The sequence below is a fragment of the Rattus norvegicus genome, chromosome 4 (assembly GCF_021556685.1).
Source record: "Rattus norvegicus strain SHRSP/BbbUtx chromosome 4, alternate assembly SHRSP_T2T, whole genome shotgun sequence".
Classification (NCBI taxonomy): domain Eukaryota; kingdom Metazoa; phylum Chordata; class Mammalia; order Rodentia; family Muridae; genus Rattus; species Rattus norvegicus.
In genome coordinates, this window is record NC_141537.1 from 30,953,777 (window position 1) to 30,971,147 (window position 17,371).

Sequence of the window (17,371 nt, forward strand, 5' to 3'; positions counted from 1 at the left end):
CCAGCATTTTTTAAACTAATGGTCAAGTCCTTTTGCTTGAATTCCCTTAGTTGAATCTGGCCTCCATCTTTGTCTATCCACATTAAAAATACAACCCAGAAAAGAAAATAATTTACAAGTGCATTAGCTTAAAAACTGCTGTGCACTGGACTGGCTTTGTCCTTTCCCACCTGTCTAGGCTTCCAGCCTGTAAGATTACATCCAGAGTCGCTGCAGTTACCCCTCTCTGGAAATACCCTCAAACACCTCCATCCTCACCAACCGCCTAGGTGACTCTAAACCTAATCAACCTGACAATGAAGATAAACATAAATGCTGATGCAATGAAGCAATCGCAGCATCTACACTGTGGCACAACTCCTGACACAGACTTGTGATCCCTTTGGGGCCACATCCCCACGGGGCTCACTGCATCTCCCCGTCCTTCCGCTGACGGCTGAGAATGTTCTGCACCAACTGGTCTGCACGTGCTTTATACGCATCGGCTCATTTGATCCTCACGAGAATTACTAGTATCTCTTTTTACACCAAGAAAACCGACATTAGTAAGTTAAAGAACATTCCCAAACCTCGCAAATTTAAAGCATAACAAGTCCAATAGCAAATCTCATGTTAACCTTGAGACCCTGATATAACATTCTAGCTGAGAATCTTTGCAAGTATAAAGTACAAGACTTAAATTTCTGGAAGGATCAGACAATGATTCACACACAAGCCGTGACTCATTTTCATCTCAATCACCAAGATCTGTTTATTCTGCTCACACACTAAATGAGAAAGTCCGCACAGCCCAGAGATCTCCTGGGCCTTCATCTAACATTAACAACTCACGCATTTTTCTCTACATTCTCTCTGTCTTCCTTTTAAAAATATATATCCTCCACAGTTCTTTACTTTTAAAAAGGAGCAAATAACTCCTAATTCAATGGTTCTGACCATAAAATGAAAACGAATACATATACTCTGGAAGAAATTACCAAGACAAAATGAATGGAACAACAACGGCAAACTATGGTATGGTTGACCTCAAGAGTCTGAACGACAGGCTCTGAGCCAAGCAAGTGCTACACTGACTGGCCTCGGTCACACAGCGAGGCGCTAAGCTCATGCTCTCCTCTCTTCCCGTGGAAAGCTGCCACTGCACACAGGTGACAGACATCCAGAGGACCAGGCCAACTGCCTTTCTGTCCTAACGGCAACCAATTTTAAGGAAGGCCAAACTTATTCACAAAGAATGTTAAGACCAAAAATATCCACAGAATATTCCACTTATAGCCAATTATAATGCCAGGTGTGGTGGTGCCAAATTTGGGAAGTAGAAGCAGAAAGATGATGAGTTTGAGGCTGGTCTGAGTTAAAGAGCAAGTCCTTGTCTAGAAAAGGAAAAGAAAAAGAAAAAGAAGGAAACAAAGCAAAATATTTATAGATGATACTATTATCTGACATTTTAAAAGTAAATTATAACAGGAAACTTATGATATAAAATGTAACACACATTATCAATACAATCCACCTGTTCAAAGCTCTAAGGGAGCAGAGACCACCCTGCACATCTACTATCCACCCACCTTAGCTATTTCTTCTTCCAAGCGCTCTTGATACTGCTTTTCCATCAATTTAACCATATTTGTTTCTTGCCTCACTTCAAAGCCATCAGAAAACTACATGAGAAAGCAAAAAAAATGACAGATTATGTATACAGAATGTATTATCACCTATCTTTAATCTCTTAATCTCAAAATGTTTCTAAAACAGCATTTCTTAGCAAATTTCTGGAGAGTAAATTTCTATTATTTTAATTGAAAACATTAGTTCTAATAATTCTACTAAATTATACTTACTGCTATAAAAGAGAGAAAGATATTTATATACTTATAATAAACAATTCTAAAACAGGTTAAAAGAACTTAAAATAAGATTTTGTGTGTGTGTGTGTGTGTGTGTTTCCTAAGCTAAATGTTCAAGCTGTAATTGCATTTCTTCGTCAAATTTTTTTTCTTTTTTTGGTATTTACTTATATGGTCCAATTTTCCACAAACATGAATACATTTCTGCCAGTATAACAAACATAAGCATTTTCTAAAACATAAACACATTTTTAGCATCAAAATATTTAACACAAGTGAATTTCTTTTTTTAATGGGTCATTTTTGTTTTTAATGTGTTTATCTTCTGAGTCTGTGTGTACATGTATGTGCCACTGTGTGCATGTAAAAGTCAAAAAATTCAACCCCGGGGCGTGAGTTTTGTCCTTCAACTATGTTTTTTCTGGAGATCAACAAGTTCAGGTCTTCAGCCTTGAAGTGCCTTGGCTGCTGAGCCATCGCCTGTTCCTTATGAGTCATCTCAGGCATCTCTGGCTAAGGTACAAATCTACCCCGTGCAGATGGTCACAATCCAGTGGGCTTGGCCTTTGCTGCTGCTGCTGCTGCTGCTGCTGCTGCTGCTGCTGCTGCTGCTGCTGCTGCTACTGCTGCTGCTGCTACTGCTGCTGCTGCTACTGCTGCTGCTGCAGGCTCTACCTGAATTAGTCCTTGTCCTCTTGGTCCAAGACTCCTTCTTCCTCTTCCCTAGGCTCGTTGTGACATTTCAGTCCTTCTGTTTTGGCTTGAGTTGGAACATAGCCCTATTAGCATCAGGGTGCATCTATCCACACATTCTGCTGCTGCTCCAAAATGATGGTATCTACCATGGCTCAGGGGCTCAGACACATGAGCTCTGCAGGTACAGTCCCTCAGTGCCTTCTACGCCCAGTCCTGGTGCTGCTCCAGACAAGTCTGTACAGCTTATTCTCCAGCCTGTCGGTTAGGCTCATGAGCTCCTTCACCTCCAGGGAGACGATGCGATCAGTGTGCCCGAGACAGATGACGTCGCTGTAAGACTCTGAATCATGACTAAGCAGTCCCTTCGTCTTCCCTGCTGACTCATTTACACAAGTCAGAAAACGGTCTCTGAAGCTGCGGCCAGGAGGAAGTGGAGGGATTTACAAAGTGTTGCATGGTCACAGTGGGACACAACGCCCTGACTGTCTGTCACAGATGAAAAGTCAGTGGCTCGGGGTCCCAGTGAGCAGTGTTTCCATGATGCTGGTCTTGCACATGAGGTTTTCTGCCACTCAGTTCCAGGCAGCTACCAATGCGGACGTTCTTCTAAAGCCAAGTGTCTCCCAGTTCCGAACTGCCACAACATGCTCAGGCCAGTGTGCTTGTAGTGTCCCCAGCCCCAGTGACAGTCCACAGCATCTCGATGTCTGCCCCACCTTCTCCTTCCACAAACCTGGGCTCCTCAGAACGGAAGGCACAGACTTACACTTACCTTTTCTGCCTTAGTTTCAGGAACCTCACCTTTGCTCTGAGTCTTAGACTTCATATGTGGAAGCTTCTGAGATCTGTCACTACGACTGACGTCCAGGCCATCTCCACTGGGGCAGCGGGGCAGCCTGAAATGGGTCCTGGGTCCCACAAAAGGTTTGCTCAGGCTTGTCTGTTATGAGACCTTCTTTAGAACCTGGGACTTCTTGGAACTGTCAGTGCTTCTGACGTCTAGGTATGAGCTCCCCGGTCCTCTTCTTCAGAGATGACACCTGAGAAGGACTGGCAGTCGGCAAAGAGGTCTCTTCCTTCCAACACCGCCTCAATTTCTTCCTCTTGGCCGGATGTTTGTCTTTCTTGCATGTGATACCCCTGCTGGGCCTGGGGGCTAAGTACATTTCACATAGAACAAAATGTGAATTTCATCCGCACAAAGGATCCTTATGAGTACAGGAGATACAGAAATTAGCCTGATGCAAAGGATGAGAAAGAGCAATGGTTTTTATCTTCTCTAAATGCAGATGATGCTGGAGATCTGAAGAGTGGAGCAAGGTGTTTTCCTGTGTAGCATGTGCTATTCAGAGAGCTGTGATCGCAGGCATGGCCTCTGCTAGATGAGGACACATTCATCACCACAGCACCAGCACCTTGGATCTTGGGGATTTCAGAACACTGAAAATCAGGACTGAAGCTGAACTCCTACACATAGTGTGTGTGTGTGTGTGTGTGTGTGTGTGTGTGTGTGTGTGTGTGTGTGTGTGTGTGTAAGAGGGGCACATCGTGGAGACCTGAGTATGGAAAAGGAACAAGGGAAATGATGGAACCACGCTTTTGTCAAAATGAAAAAAAAATCAGGGCAAAATTTAAATTGGTAATATATTTGGATAACAAAAAAACCCTCCTTTCTCTGTGTTTTGCCTGCGCTAAGAAAATAATGCAAGTTTCTTTAAATATTTTAAATCTTTAGTGTTTAATTATTTAACAAATCACATTCATACAAATGGCAGTAAGAAAAATCAGGTTATTTACTGATTTAAAAATAAAGATAAGAAATGGAATACCTCTGCTGTGCCGTCCACCTGCTCTCTTAGACAGCTCCCACAGTACACTGGTTTCTGGGCACCAGATCCTTTAAACACCACTGAGTCCATGGATAAGCTAAATATAAATAAAAGAGGGTGGAGATATTAAGAGGTTTCAGTCATTATTAATCCAAAGTTTATAGCATCCACACACGGACTGGGAAACAAAAACCAGCAAGCCCAGGCTTACAGACACTGTAACCTGAGTCTCGTTCCCGTCTAACTTTTATATTTGAAGGGAATGAAATGTAAGAAGAGTACTTTTACAGATCAACAAATACACTTTATGTCACTTTATAAAGTATATTAAAATGTACATCTATAGCCATTAATTTTATAAAGTTATTGAAGATAAATTTAGTCAAAAATAAAATGTTTTATAAAGCATCTCCCTGTCCCCGCCTTGAGGCCTGGAAGAGGACACAGCGGAAGTCAGAACGAGCCCCTGTGCCTGCAGTGGGCCTTGGTGCAGCGGCAGGAGAGGAGGCTGCTCTTTACAAGTAACACTAGACTCTGCTGTTTGTAATGTATTTGTGTATTCTTCACCTTTATGTCTCTATTCTATGCTGTCCTAAAGGCATTCACTAATTGATTTTTTTTTTCCTAAAATGTTTAGGTTGAGTAATAAAAGTAAAGCAACATGAACATTTAGGAACACAGAAATAGACAAAGGGAGAAAAATTATAATTTTCAGTCTTAGGAAATACAATTACACAATCCCCATTCAAGTAGATCCATACTGCCTTCTTCATTCTTTTTCTAATTTCTTTTTCTATTTTGTTCTACTCTTCTTTCTCCTTTTCTCTCTCACATTTTGCTCTAAAGCTGACCATATAAACATGATGTCACTGTCTGACTCACATAACTTAACTTCTCAGTCAAATACTTAGTAGTATAAACAATGCTACAGTATCAGATATTATAAATATGTCTTTGATGAGTCCATCTATATTTTTCTAAAGTAAAAGTCATAGCTGTTAAGTGTAATACTTGAAATCCTGGCGCTTCATTGACAATCACTTCATTCTGTAAGCTTTATTGGTACGTATTCCAATTTGAAAAAGACCAGTTTAATTAACACTGAATTCACAGCTACCCTCTAAACGGGATGCGTCCACCAGTCCCTTCTTCTGTGATTTCACCCTTTATATAAATGCAATCATGTTCCATATTCTCTGCCAAGCAACACAGGACTGTAGTATTTTTCTCACAGTATGCCTCGGTGAACATGTCTGTCACATATATCAGTAACCATCCCTTAGTCTATTTTCCTGGTATTCTACTAGACAATACTACAGAAATGTAACTAACTCTTTTTACTCTCTAGGTCTCCTGATATTTTTGTTTGGTTTTGTTTTCTACATAGGGTTTCCTCTGTGTAGCCCTTGGCTGTCCTGGAACCCACTCTGTAGACCAGGCTGGCCTCAAACTCACAGAGATCCATTTGACTCTACATCTTAAGTGTTTGGATTAAGTTGTATGCCAAAACTGCTGGGCTTTCCTTTCTAATTTTTTAAGCCTTACATTTACACACACACACACACACACACACACACACACACACACACACACACACACACACAGAGTCATTACAAGTTTGGCAGCATATGAGGAAGAATATTTTTCTTTCTGAGTTTACTTAATATTATGCTTTACAGATTCATTAAGTTTCTTGCAAATTTTATAATTTCACTTTTTTTCTACAACTGAATAAAATTCTACTGTTAAATATGCTGAGTATTCTGGTTATCCATTCACCTGCTGATGGACATCTAGGCTGGTTCTACCATTTGTTATGATTAGGGTAGCAATAAACATAGATGTGGAGGTATCTCTGGGTTAGCATATGGAGCCTCTGGTGTAGGACCAGGATTACAGCTGCGTCATACAGCAGCTCCATTTTTAATTTCCTGAGAGAACGCCACACCGAGTTCCACAATGGCTGTACTGGTTTGCTCTCCCGCCAATCATGCAGAAGGACTCCTCTGTCCTTACATCCTTGCCAGCATGGAGTTGTCATTCAACTTCTCCGCCCCCCACCCCCCCACCTCCCCACCCCCCCACCCCGGAGCTGAGGAGCACTCTACCACTGAGTTAAATCCCCAACCCTGTCATTCAACTTCTTGATAGTAATCATTTTGACTAAGGTAAAGTAGAATGTCATTAATTTGCATTTTCCTAACAGATAAGGATATGGAGTGCTTGCAGAAATACTTACTGGCCATTTGTGTTTCTCCTCCTGAGAATCATCTGCTCATTTCATTAACCCATTTGTTACTTGGCAGTTTTGGTTACATTTTTGCAGTTCTTTGTTGATTCTAGATATTACCCCAATGGCAAAGGTTTCTCTCCCTCTGCTGGCTAGATATTTGCTCTGCTGATAATTTCTTTTGCTGTGCAGAAACTTTTGAACTTCTTTGTACAACTGACCCTTTCCACAGTATCTACTCAACGTTCTTCACAACTTGTTTCATTTACGCCTCAGGATACTAAAGAAAACTATTATTATCTGTTACTATTTAGAGGTGGTGTAATCTGTTCCTGATCACATAGCCAGCAAAGATTACTGCAGAGGACAAATGGCTCTAAAATTCATAGATATTCAATCTCAAATATTTGTCTAAGAAGGTTCTGGTGGGAGGTCACTTAGAAGGTTGTTAAATGAAGATTCTGTTCTTCTTAAACTATTTTGAATCTAATGACAAGGAATAGTAAATTCTTTTTATTTTTATTTTTTAAGAATAGTAAATTATTAATTAAAAATGTAAGAAGGGCAGTATGAGCCGAAATGGAAAAAAACAAAGCAGCCTACATTCTCAGGAATGCTCCCCAGACCCATAGCACCTTTCTTCACATTAGAGAAAGCATCACTAATAAAGATTAGTCTCTAACTAACCACTAATAACAGATTGTTCGAAATACAGACTGAGACTGCAGCAGTGGTTTCTAAATGTTAATCCATAGGCTGGATATATTATTTATCTTGTGACCTGACTCCAAGTATACAATTAAGTAATTATTATACATATCTAAAACCAATAAATTAAACTCTAAAAATCTCTAATGTTTCTGATGTAAGGGAATGTTTGGCAAGTACTGGCTCAAAGAACCTGGGGCATTATAGGACTGCCAAAGCCTCCATGGAGGTCTTAGATAAAGAGTAAGACTGCTCTCAAAGATGTAAGAATCGGTGTCTGCTCTCCACTAATTAAAAAGAACTGTATGGCTGTCCTATTAACAAAGGCCTATGAAGACAAAAGTTCAACAACAGCAGAGTAAGTCAAGTCAGAATAAACCTGAAATGTTAGAGCAGCAGCTCCAGGTTCAAGCACACTTGCAGAGTAAATCATAAAGCACTCATCAGGTATCCGATGAGCACCTACTGTGTGCAGGAAGCTGCCAGGCCTTAGAGAAAATCAGTTACTTAATGATCCAGATCCCCCTTTCTCCCAAAGGTTTACAGTTCTGTACCAGAGGCAATCCTAATTCACTTAAGGTGACCAAAGAACTCATGACAGTATGCTCTTCGTTAAGGATCCGATGGCAGTGAGGGGCTGGACATGTCAGCAAGTGGAGAAGCTATGCCAGGGGTAAGGCAGTGCCAGCCAAAACTCCTTAAGCAGAAACAGCCTGATATATTTACTGACCTCAAGGAGGAAGCTAAGTCTGGGAGCAGTGACAGCCAAGTATATGAGAAGACTCGGGGAGGTCCCGGGACCTAGGTGAGGGCACTTACTGTGCAGGACAGAGGAGCAGCGAGTAATAGGGTCTGTCTTAAATGGTAAGGAGCAAAGTGCTGGTGCTGAGTTGACTCTATAGAAAGACTAGAAGGAAAAAGCGCAGGGCCTAGTGCGTGGTACAGGTCCCTGTACTCTGAAGGCAGAGAAAAATAGGAACTTGTCATAGATTAGAAGACAGATATGGGGGTGGGGGGCAGGAGTGCAGGCAGAAGGAGAAAACTAAGAGAGGAGCGCTCTGAAGTTAGACACTGAGAGTGTCAGCATAGTGCAACAAAGTGAAGGACGCTCAGTGGAATGGTTCTACCTTACACTGCTGAGGGGCAGGTCAGGTCAAAGTAGGTACAGAATACACAAAAAAGAGGCACCCACTCTATGATTTAATCCTGCAAAATAACAGCTTTATGACAATGTAAGTAAATTCCAGTAGTAAAATGTCCACATTTATTTCGTATGTCTCAAAGGCACTGAAGGATCCGCTGAAATTCTTATCTCTCTGGTCAGGTTACATTTTAGTCTTAAAATAGCTTCTCTGGACATGCTGAATGAGACAGCACACGCATACCTCGGCTGAACTGTGGCCTCACTGACAGCCTGAAGTCTTTCCTGCAAACACTGGATTTCTGCTCTGTAGTTTGCTTCGGTTTCCTTCAGCTGCAGCTGTCCGGCGGCCACGAGGCTCTGTAGCTCCTGGACTTGCCTCTCATACTCAGACACCTTGCTCTCATGACTGACATCTGTGTCACAGGAGCAGAATCAAAGCACACTTTGGTACAAGTTTCTTGGTGACAAAGCAAACTTACTTAACTGTGTGTACAGAAAGTACTCACATTTCTTTAAAATTATGCTTTTAGTGATTACAGTTTCGCTCATTCTCATTGAAGAAAACAAGAGAGAAATTCTCATTGAGGAAAACAATTGAGCTGAGTCAAGATCACTCTATCCTCGTGGCTGTAGCACTATTAAATCTAACAGTTTTACATCTTTATGTTTAAAACAACTTAGAAACACAGACTATAAGTCGTGAGAAAAGCCCAGAGATGAGAAGTCTTAGCTTTTCACTTCAGATGAGAAAACTGAACAAGAAGATGACCATGAAATGCTCAAGTCATCAAATTATCAAGTTAAAAAAAAAAAGCAAATGTATAACCCTTCAGTGTAAAAGTACAGCACTGTGCTATACGCTTGGGATTTACCTGCACCCTGTAAGCCACTCTGAGAACGGCCTGACAGGAGGCCTGCTTCCACTTCTGCTACATTTTCTTCAGCAAACTCGAATGTCACACCGTCAACTTGTTGTTCATTAATCTATAAAAAAAGAAGAACAGTGGCCTGAGGATACGATCCTGGACTTGGAAATCTTGAAAACAATCAAAGAAGTTTGCATCAGGTTTGTTCTTTTATCTCCTAAACCTGTGCTGCTCTGAATCAAACATTTTGTTTCCTGTCATACCCATGGGAATGAAACTGTATTAGCAATGTTCTTTTATATCCAGAGGAACATTCACTTCCAAAAAAACAAATGTTTCACAGAAATCTGAACTGAAAGTCCTTTAAAATTTACACCACATCAAATTTTTATTATCAGTACTTGACAACAAAATTTCTATTTACCTCTGGATGTTGGGTTTATGCAAGCGGCGCTGCTCATGACAATGCACTCTTCAAACATTTAAGAATCTACGTGTCCAACTTTGAGACAAGGCAGAGGAAGATTACAAAATCAGCTTAAGAGTGTGCATACACAGACACACGCTGAGTCTATTGGACCTCACAGAATTTATTAACTAGCTGAGGGAGTGAAGACTAGTGGAGAAAGCAACATTGTGAAGTCTAAATGTAATAACAGGGACTCAGAAGACTCAAGTGAATCTGAGTGATGAGGAAGAACCAAGACTTGATCTTGGCCTTAACCATTTACAGCAATGGCTTTCTGGGAAAGCCCTGTGAGAGGACCTACACTTTAACGAGCAAAGTCAATGACCTTGCTGTCAGAGGCTTAAGTTGGATAAAAGGGCAAAAAAAAAGCTAGTTAAATAAACAATATCTAAATTACAAGGAGCTTTAATAGCAAGGGGGAAAGAGTCTTGACTTGCCAGAATAGACAAATATAGCATATGATGAAAAGCAGCCAGTTACAGGAAAAACTATGTTCCTATAGGCTATTTCAGTTGCTCTCTACTGTCCACATAAGGAGTCCTCTACCACACTCCTACCTCCTGGATCTTGGATGTTCCCTAACTCCTTGCTTTGTGTGTGTGTGTGTGTGTGTGTGTGTGTGTGTGTGTGTGTGTGTGTGTGTGTGTGCGCGCTTATGAGAGAAAGAGAGAGAGAGAGAGAGAGAGAGAGAGAGGTATTACGTGTATATATGGGCGTTTTGTACATGTACATGTATATGGGGTGTGCATGTACTTAGAAGTCAGAAGTCAGGATCAGGTACTTTCCTCTGTCAGTGTCTATCTTGCTTTTTTAGACAGTTCCTCCATGCATCTGAAACTTGCCAATTAGGCTAGACTTTTTGGCCAGCAAACCCAGGGATCCTTCTGCTTCTACCTCCCCAAAACAGGGATTACAGAACATCCTCCTGTACATGGGTTTGGAGGGATTAAACTCAGGTCCTCTTCTTGCAGAGGAAGGACTTAGCTGAGCCATTCTCCAACCCCCTGAGTATGTCTAGACAGAGGAATCTTACCCACTACTACCCTGGGAAAAAAATAAAAGCCCCAGATAATATAACTTTACAGTATAATATTTACTCAACTCACGAACACCGACTAAGCCTTTATTATGTGCAGTCCCCGTGCTGTGCTAACTAGAGGGAATAAATGCAGGGTTCTCGGTTGAAAGTTTGGAATCTTGTGGACGGGGCAGATGAGCAAACAATTAAAATAAAAAGTAATGTGATAAAAAAAAATAAAAAAACACTTAAGACAGAGCACTGAAACAGAAAGATGGGTAACCAAGCATCTAGGTTTAAGAGAAGGATCCGAGAAACAGAAAGAGAAGTCTAAGCCAAGGACGGCAGCCAGAGACCATACAACAAAGCAATACTTAAACTAATTGTAACAAGAAATAGGAGCACGCAAAGAAGTACAGAAGAGGATGGGGACCCTAGCAGAAGGAAGGGCATGCCACAGAGCCCAGGAGCGAGAGTTGGGGTTCATTTGGCTGAAACAAGTACTAAAGCTGTGGAGTGATCGCCGTGGTCTTGACCTGATGCTGATGGACTGTGCGATGCTTGGGCAATTATGGCTAACTTGCTATGTCACTCCACTCATTACCCAATGTACGCAGAACAGTCAAGAGAACAGTTTTGAGATATCTGTCTTTAGACAGGCTGCTTCCAAGTTTTTTCTCTTGGCAGTAATTAGAAAACCTAACTGATAAACAGTTCTCTGTGCTACTATGGACCAGCCTGAATGCTAATTGTGGGTTACCATTGCTACAGAAAGCACTATGGTCTGTGTGAACACTTGTGGAGGTTGCCTATCTGCTACTTGACAGAAACCTGTGGACTCCTAAGCTCACGTCAGTGCTGTTGGCACACAATCTAAGCATAATCTTACATTCACACAGGAAAAATGGCAGTGTGTTAAGTGACTCTACTAAAAGCAGACACAATGCTGTAGTCAGTATTGGTCTGAAGGCTGGGGCAGAGCCAGCAGTCAGCAGCCAGGTGCTAACTGAACCAGCACAGAAAGCAGTGGGACACAGAAAGCTGGCCCACCAGAGGGGACACCGACAAAAGGACACAAAGATAGTGTTAAATAATGTTAAAGGTGACATCAGCTATGCACAAAACAACTATTGATCTTCTTTAACACATAAAGACAAACCTATTGCCTTAAAGAATACTACACGTAGTTTAGTGATATTCTATTGTTCTACTGTGTCCCTTTGTTTAAACTCCAGAAAGCAGATATGATGGTTCTATATGTTAACATTTGGCATCCATTTACACTTCATTATGGCTTAAAAACTGTCTCAGGAAGTTACATATCATTCAAATTCTGGAAGTTTCTTCAGCTCAGGATATAAATGCTCCAATACAAACATACAAATGACTTAGTGTTTCTAGCATCCTTCCCCATGTTCACTTATTTCAGAACTTCTTGATTGACAGAACAGCAGGTAGAAAAGCAAATATCACATTCTCTATCCCACAGACCTTGTTTAAACGTGTCTGCAGTACCAAGAGCTTGCTGCACTCTTCCGTTACTTTACCGAGAAGGATTTGCATGTTTTCTTGAAAGTCTGAATGAAAAACAAGCAATTAAAATAATTTCATTTCACAGTACAAGCTTACCTCTTTTAAAAAACATGATATATCTACTTCTAACTTTAGAAACATATCAGGAGGTAATAAAACCATACATCTAGTAAAACAAGTTTAAGAATCATTACTATGAAGTAATTGGTATGACATTAACTTGAAAACTTTATCTCAAGTTTTTGTGCACCACCATACCAGGCAAGGGTTATCTCTTAATGTATCTCAATTCTCAATTTTGTATCCACTTTTAAAATTATAAACCATTAATTGAAACTTAGTAAACTCTAATTTTTAAAGATTAGGATCTACAGTTATAACAGTTAACACTAAGAATTAGACTGGAATGAAAAAATTCAAGAATAAAGAAACAAGAAAAACAAGTATTTATCTGTATAGTACTATAAAGATGAAAAGAATACACTAAATATAAATTCCATAGCTAAAAAAAAGATGCTAAGAAAACTTGTCTTAATTAAGTTGTGATTAAAGTTAAGTTTATAAGCAGTTGACTTAAGCAAAGTAAATACTGTTTACAGCACAGTAAGCTTTTACCTTGGACTTCGTATCTATACTCTCGTAATTCTGGGCTTTGATTTTGAGAAGTGTAAACACCAGAATTCTCTTTCTCTTCTATATTCATTTCACATTTTAAAGGAGTATAACATTCATCGAAAACATTGTTTAGGGTCTGTTAACAAAATTGAATATTTTAAATTAAAATTTTAATTTCTTCTCCTAAGTATTAGAAAACATTAACCTAAATGCAAAAGAAGTTCGAAATTGTATGAATGGATTCTGAATTCCCTCTCCCTCCATATATGAAATCAATCTACAGGAAAAACATTCTCTTTGGCATGAAATTATTCTTTTATCAGGAAAATATGGATAATCTTAATTATACAAAATATTATGGATTTTTCTGTTCTCTTTTAATGTTGAAATATACAATGAAGAGTAAGCCATCACTCCCTCACATAGTTCCCACTCTGATGTGATTGCTCTGCCATAAAAATATCTCATTACTATGTCAACTATCTTGAACATCGCAAGGAGAGAAAGTTCAAAGATGACGATTTGAGAGGTCTGTCAAACCTACCAAAATGAAAATCCATCAAGGAGGAGGTTATACTAATGTCCTTTCAATAATATGCCAGAGTATTTTCTGTAGTCTGCACACACACACACAACGTTAAAAGTATCCAGCACCATGTTCCCCAGAGAAACTGAAAATTCCATCATGTAAGACGCCATTTCATGTTCTATGACCTGACAAGCTGTCCGATTTAGTTTTACCTTTGTTTCTCACTCAACTGGAAATAACCACCAAAGATTTAAAAGACTTAAAAGCCAACTTTTAAAGCTGCTGCCATTTCTTGCATGTTTCAAAGTTAAGCACGCAGTCAATAACTGGCATACTGCTACTTCAGCACAGCCACAAAGGTAAAGTTTTAATGAACAAACTGTTTGCTTGGAAGGTTAAATAGTAACTCTCTGACAAGAACAATGATTATAGAGTCTGCACTATTGGAGACACAACTTATCTCAATTTCTTTGTTCCTTTTTGTGGTGCCAGAAACCCAACTCAAGACCTCAAACACAACAGGCAAGCGCTGGGTCCGAGTCACATCCATAGCTCTAATGTCCTATTGTTCCAAACTGGCTATCAGAAAAAAGTCAAATGCTCCTTTAAGCTCAAAACTCAGGAATACTTGGTAAGTACAGTTCTAGACGCAAGAGATTTGGGCAAACATGAGTGGATTATTCTGTTCATTAAATCAGTAGCAATGTTGATTTTGGTAACTCTCATCCAAAGCCTCTTTTAAAGTAACATCTTACCTTTGAGATGTGAAAGCATTTCTCAGACACTGCCTTTTGAAGCCGTTCAATGAGCACCTGTAAAGGCTCGTTACCTAGCAGAAAACACCACACGTGAGCTATTTGCTGCACATATGCGAGTAATGCTGTCATATTTTAATGCTATCACCGAAGCGTCCCTAGAATAAGACTAGAAGCTTCCCTAAAATAAGACACATTTCAATTTCTTCCAAATGTGCAATGTAACTGTCTCAGATAAATTTCTAAGATTTGCAATTTCTATTCTATAAAAGGGTTTATACATTCAGGATTCTACATTCCAACCCAAGAAATATATCTGTATACTTATCCATTAAATGCATCCTTGCAAACCTCACAGCTCTCACAAACGAGCTGCTATCTTTTTGTGCAGGAGCAGAGTTCAGTGGGAGGGTAGTGGGTACTCTGACTAGTATGTGCAAGCCTTGGGTCTCAGCCCTAGCACTGCAAAATTAAATTCATTAATTAATTATTAAATATATATATTTTCTGTTCTCTTCTCTTTTCAGAAACACTAATCACCACTCACTAAACTGCTTTATCACCTAGTAATAGAACACTCGACTGTCAACAGAAAACACTAGACAGGCTATCTGAAGAGGTATCAATACAAACATACAAACAATGCATGCAAAATCTTACTGCATTAAAAAACAAAAACAAAAAGAAAACTCTGGAAACGAAAAACTGCCATCCTTCTTTAAGTGACTCTTGAAATCTTAACTTTGTTCAACAGCGCAATTCCACCGGAGACTTAAGGACCTCATTCCTAATGGTAAATATGGGAGCCAACAGTGGCTAAAGGACAGGAAGCCAGAGTAGAAAATTACAAATCCTCAACAACAGCTGCCCCCTAACAGGTTCTGCCTTCCACTGTGGTCTCTTCAGTGTCCTTCCCACGGTGCCACCAAGGCTTTCTGCTTACCCTCCAGTCTCCAGGGCATCTCACTCTACTTCTGGCCTTAGGGACTCTGGTCTTTCAGCTCCACACAGACTGTATTTTTTTTTTTTTTAGCCTAAAAGTCTCCCCTGGGTTTTGGCCCACTCCTTTTAGCTGATTAGTGATTAGTGACTATTTCTTTTCCAAGTTAACATATATACTCGGAGTATTCTAAACTGACTATATTGTCTATGGTCTGCTCCTCTTTGTGACTGAAACCACATAGGCAAGAGAAGTCAGAAATATTCTCAACTCCTCCCACCTTTGCTGCTGCTATAAATTGACAGTGACAGCATTTAGCTCCGACTGTTAAGTTTCACTGTCATTTTGTTTCCGGTCTCAACATTTATTGGCTATAGCTAAGGTTGTTTAACTGATCTGCCCATCAATTACTTAATTTTTCCCAATTAAGCACATGGGTGTCCTCGTAAATAAAAATATCACTGTTGCCTCCTCTACTTAAAAGCCGTAGCAGGAAGTTTAAGCCTCCTCCTCCGAGGTATATGGGTCTTCTAATCAGGCACTGGCCACTCGCTTCAGCTTATCCCTCACTACTTTCTTAAACAACTTGAACTTTCAGTTCTCCAAAATGGGTCTCTCTCTGCAGGTCTATACTTAACATTTCAGAAACGCCCCACAGTTCCCAACCCAACTGCTCTGCTCCACCGTTACAGAACACTCATCGCCTCTCCCTCTTCCTCCCATGCTGTGTATTCACCCTGGAGTGATCTGGGCTACTTGTCAGTCTGGGATACTTCAGGAAATAGTCCAGCCAATGATAAACGCATGCCCTAGACACACAGCCAATCTCTCTCCACTGGTGCTTCCTCCAGTATGGTTTAGCACGGCTCCGTTCACAGTCCGTTTCTGGGCACTTTCTGAATGGCTTTATTTCCATGAGGAAATGAGGCAGTGAGCTTTGCTGTCCCGGGCACCTCAGTGACATGAATAAACAAATCCGGGAATCAGATGGAGAGCCCCTTACCCCACGGGGCCGGAGACAAGGCCAGGATTACCAAATGATACTTTAAGGGACGCTTATGTGTTTCGTGGACATTAGTCAGAGGCTGGTTACCTGTCTCCTGTACTTTAACATGCTGGAGCTGGCACTGGTGTATCTTATGAAGCTCGTCGATCTTTTTCTGTTGAGCGGAAACGAGCTCATCTTTAAGGCTGCAAAGAGCTTCCTCTCTCTCCTTCTCCATATATGCACGAACCTGATCCGCATGAGTTGAATAAACCACAAAAAGGCACAGGCGCTGGGCTTCCATCTGCAGCCTCAGATCGTCCTTGAAGTGAACAGGCGTAAGCATGAGGAAAAGCTGAAGTAGCAGCTCGGATTCGATTTCTCTACATGGACTGAACTTCAAAGGAGAAAACACGTCACAGTTTTCAAACTCGTGTGGAGGAGCTGGTCTGCTTTAGAGACCTCTTCCAGATGCACCAAACCGCTTGTCTTGCTCAAGAAAGACAGTATCATGTTTCTATTGATTAACTCAGTGTGATGGTAAATAGGTTGGTATAGCTAGCAAGAATCTCTTAAATAATGTTTCACAGCTACAAAATGAAAATAATGTAAATAAATACCAATGTACTCAAAACTCAAATTAATAAATCCCAATGTCTTGTCATTTTTTTCTTCTATCTATCTAAAGCTCCTTAAAATAAGAAAGAAAACATTAGAGACAAAATTAAATTCATGATGTTTGATTATTTCTTGCTCACAAGGAACTGTTACCAAAAAAATCTGAAATGTGTCTACTATCATTTCCCCAATACACGTAAACAGCACATTATAGTGTGTATTTCTGTGTACTGATGCAAAGGCACTCATTTTGTAAATTCCTTTGCATTTTTTCTATCAAATATAAAAATATCAATAAAAATGCTTCTGACATCAATGCGTGTATGCGACAGGCTCATTCATTTTGATTGCAGGGCAGCATAAATGAACAATCCACAACTGGAGCACTTCCCTTGGTGGAGACCAACTAGACTTTCGCAAGCTTGGGTCCTTTAAATCAAAAGGTGGTTAATTATTACAGATAAGCACCTACGACAAGTGGGTGAACGCTTGGCGAGTGAGCGTCCAGGATGCATCAGACTCATCTGCAGCTCTTGCTGACACGAGTCCATGGTGTCTGCCCTCTGACCTGGTTCAGGAAGCTTAAGAA

The 17,371-nt window shown here is 40.4% G+C and overlaps 1 protein-coding gene across 14 annotated transcripts in view; it reads right to left on the minus strand.

Annotated features, from left to right (window-relative positions):
• Akap9 (A-kinase anchoring protein 9) overlaps nt 1–17,371 on the minus strand; it is a 135,872-nt gene that overhangs the window by 84,539 nt on the left and 33,962 nt on the right. For 9 of the 14 annotated variants that reach the window (NM_001037093.2, XM_087655915.1, XM_087655914.1 and 6 more), the window contains 8 exons: nt 16,273–16,486; nt 14,240–14,313; nt 12,956–13,091; nt 12,299–12,384; nt 9,327–9,438; nt 8,696–8,867; nt 4,373–4,469; nt 1,569–1,661 (listed from right to left, as the gene is read on the minus strand). In NM_001037093.2, coding sequence (NP_001032170.2) covers nt 1,569–1,661; nt 4,373–4,469; nt 8,696–8,867; nt 9,327–9,438; nt 12,299–12,384; nt 12,956–13,091; nt 14,240–14,313; nt 16,273–16,486 — 984 coding nt within the window. Of the gene's footprint in view, nt 1–1,568; nt 1,662–4,372; nt 4,470–8,695; nt 8,868–9,326; nt 9,439–12,298; nt 12,385–12,955; nt 13,092–14,239; nt 14,314–16,272; nt 16,562–17,371 lie in introns of all 14 variants that reach the window. The other 5 variants (XM_087655904.1, XM_087655911.1, XM_087655908.1 and 2 more) reach the window with 1 other exon arrangement.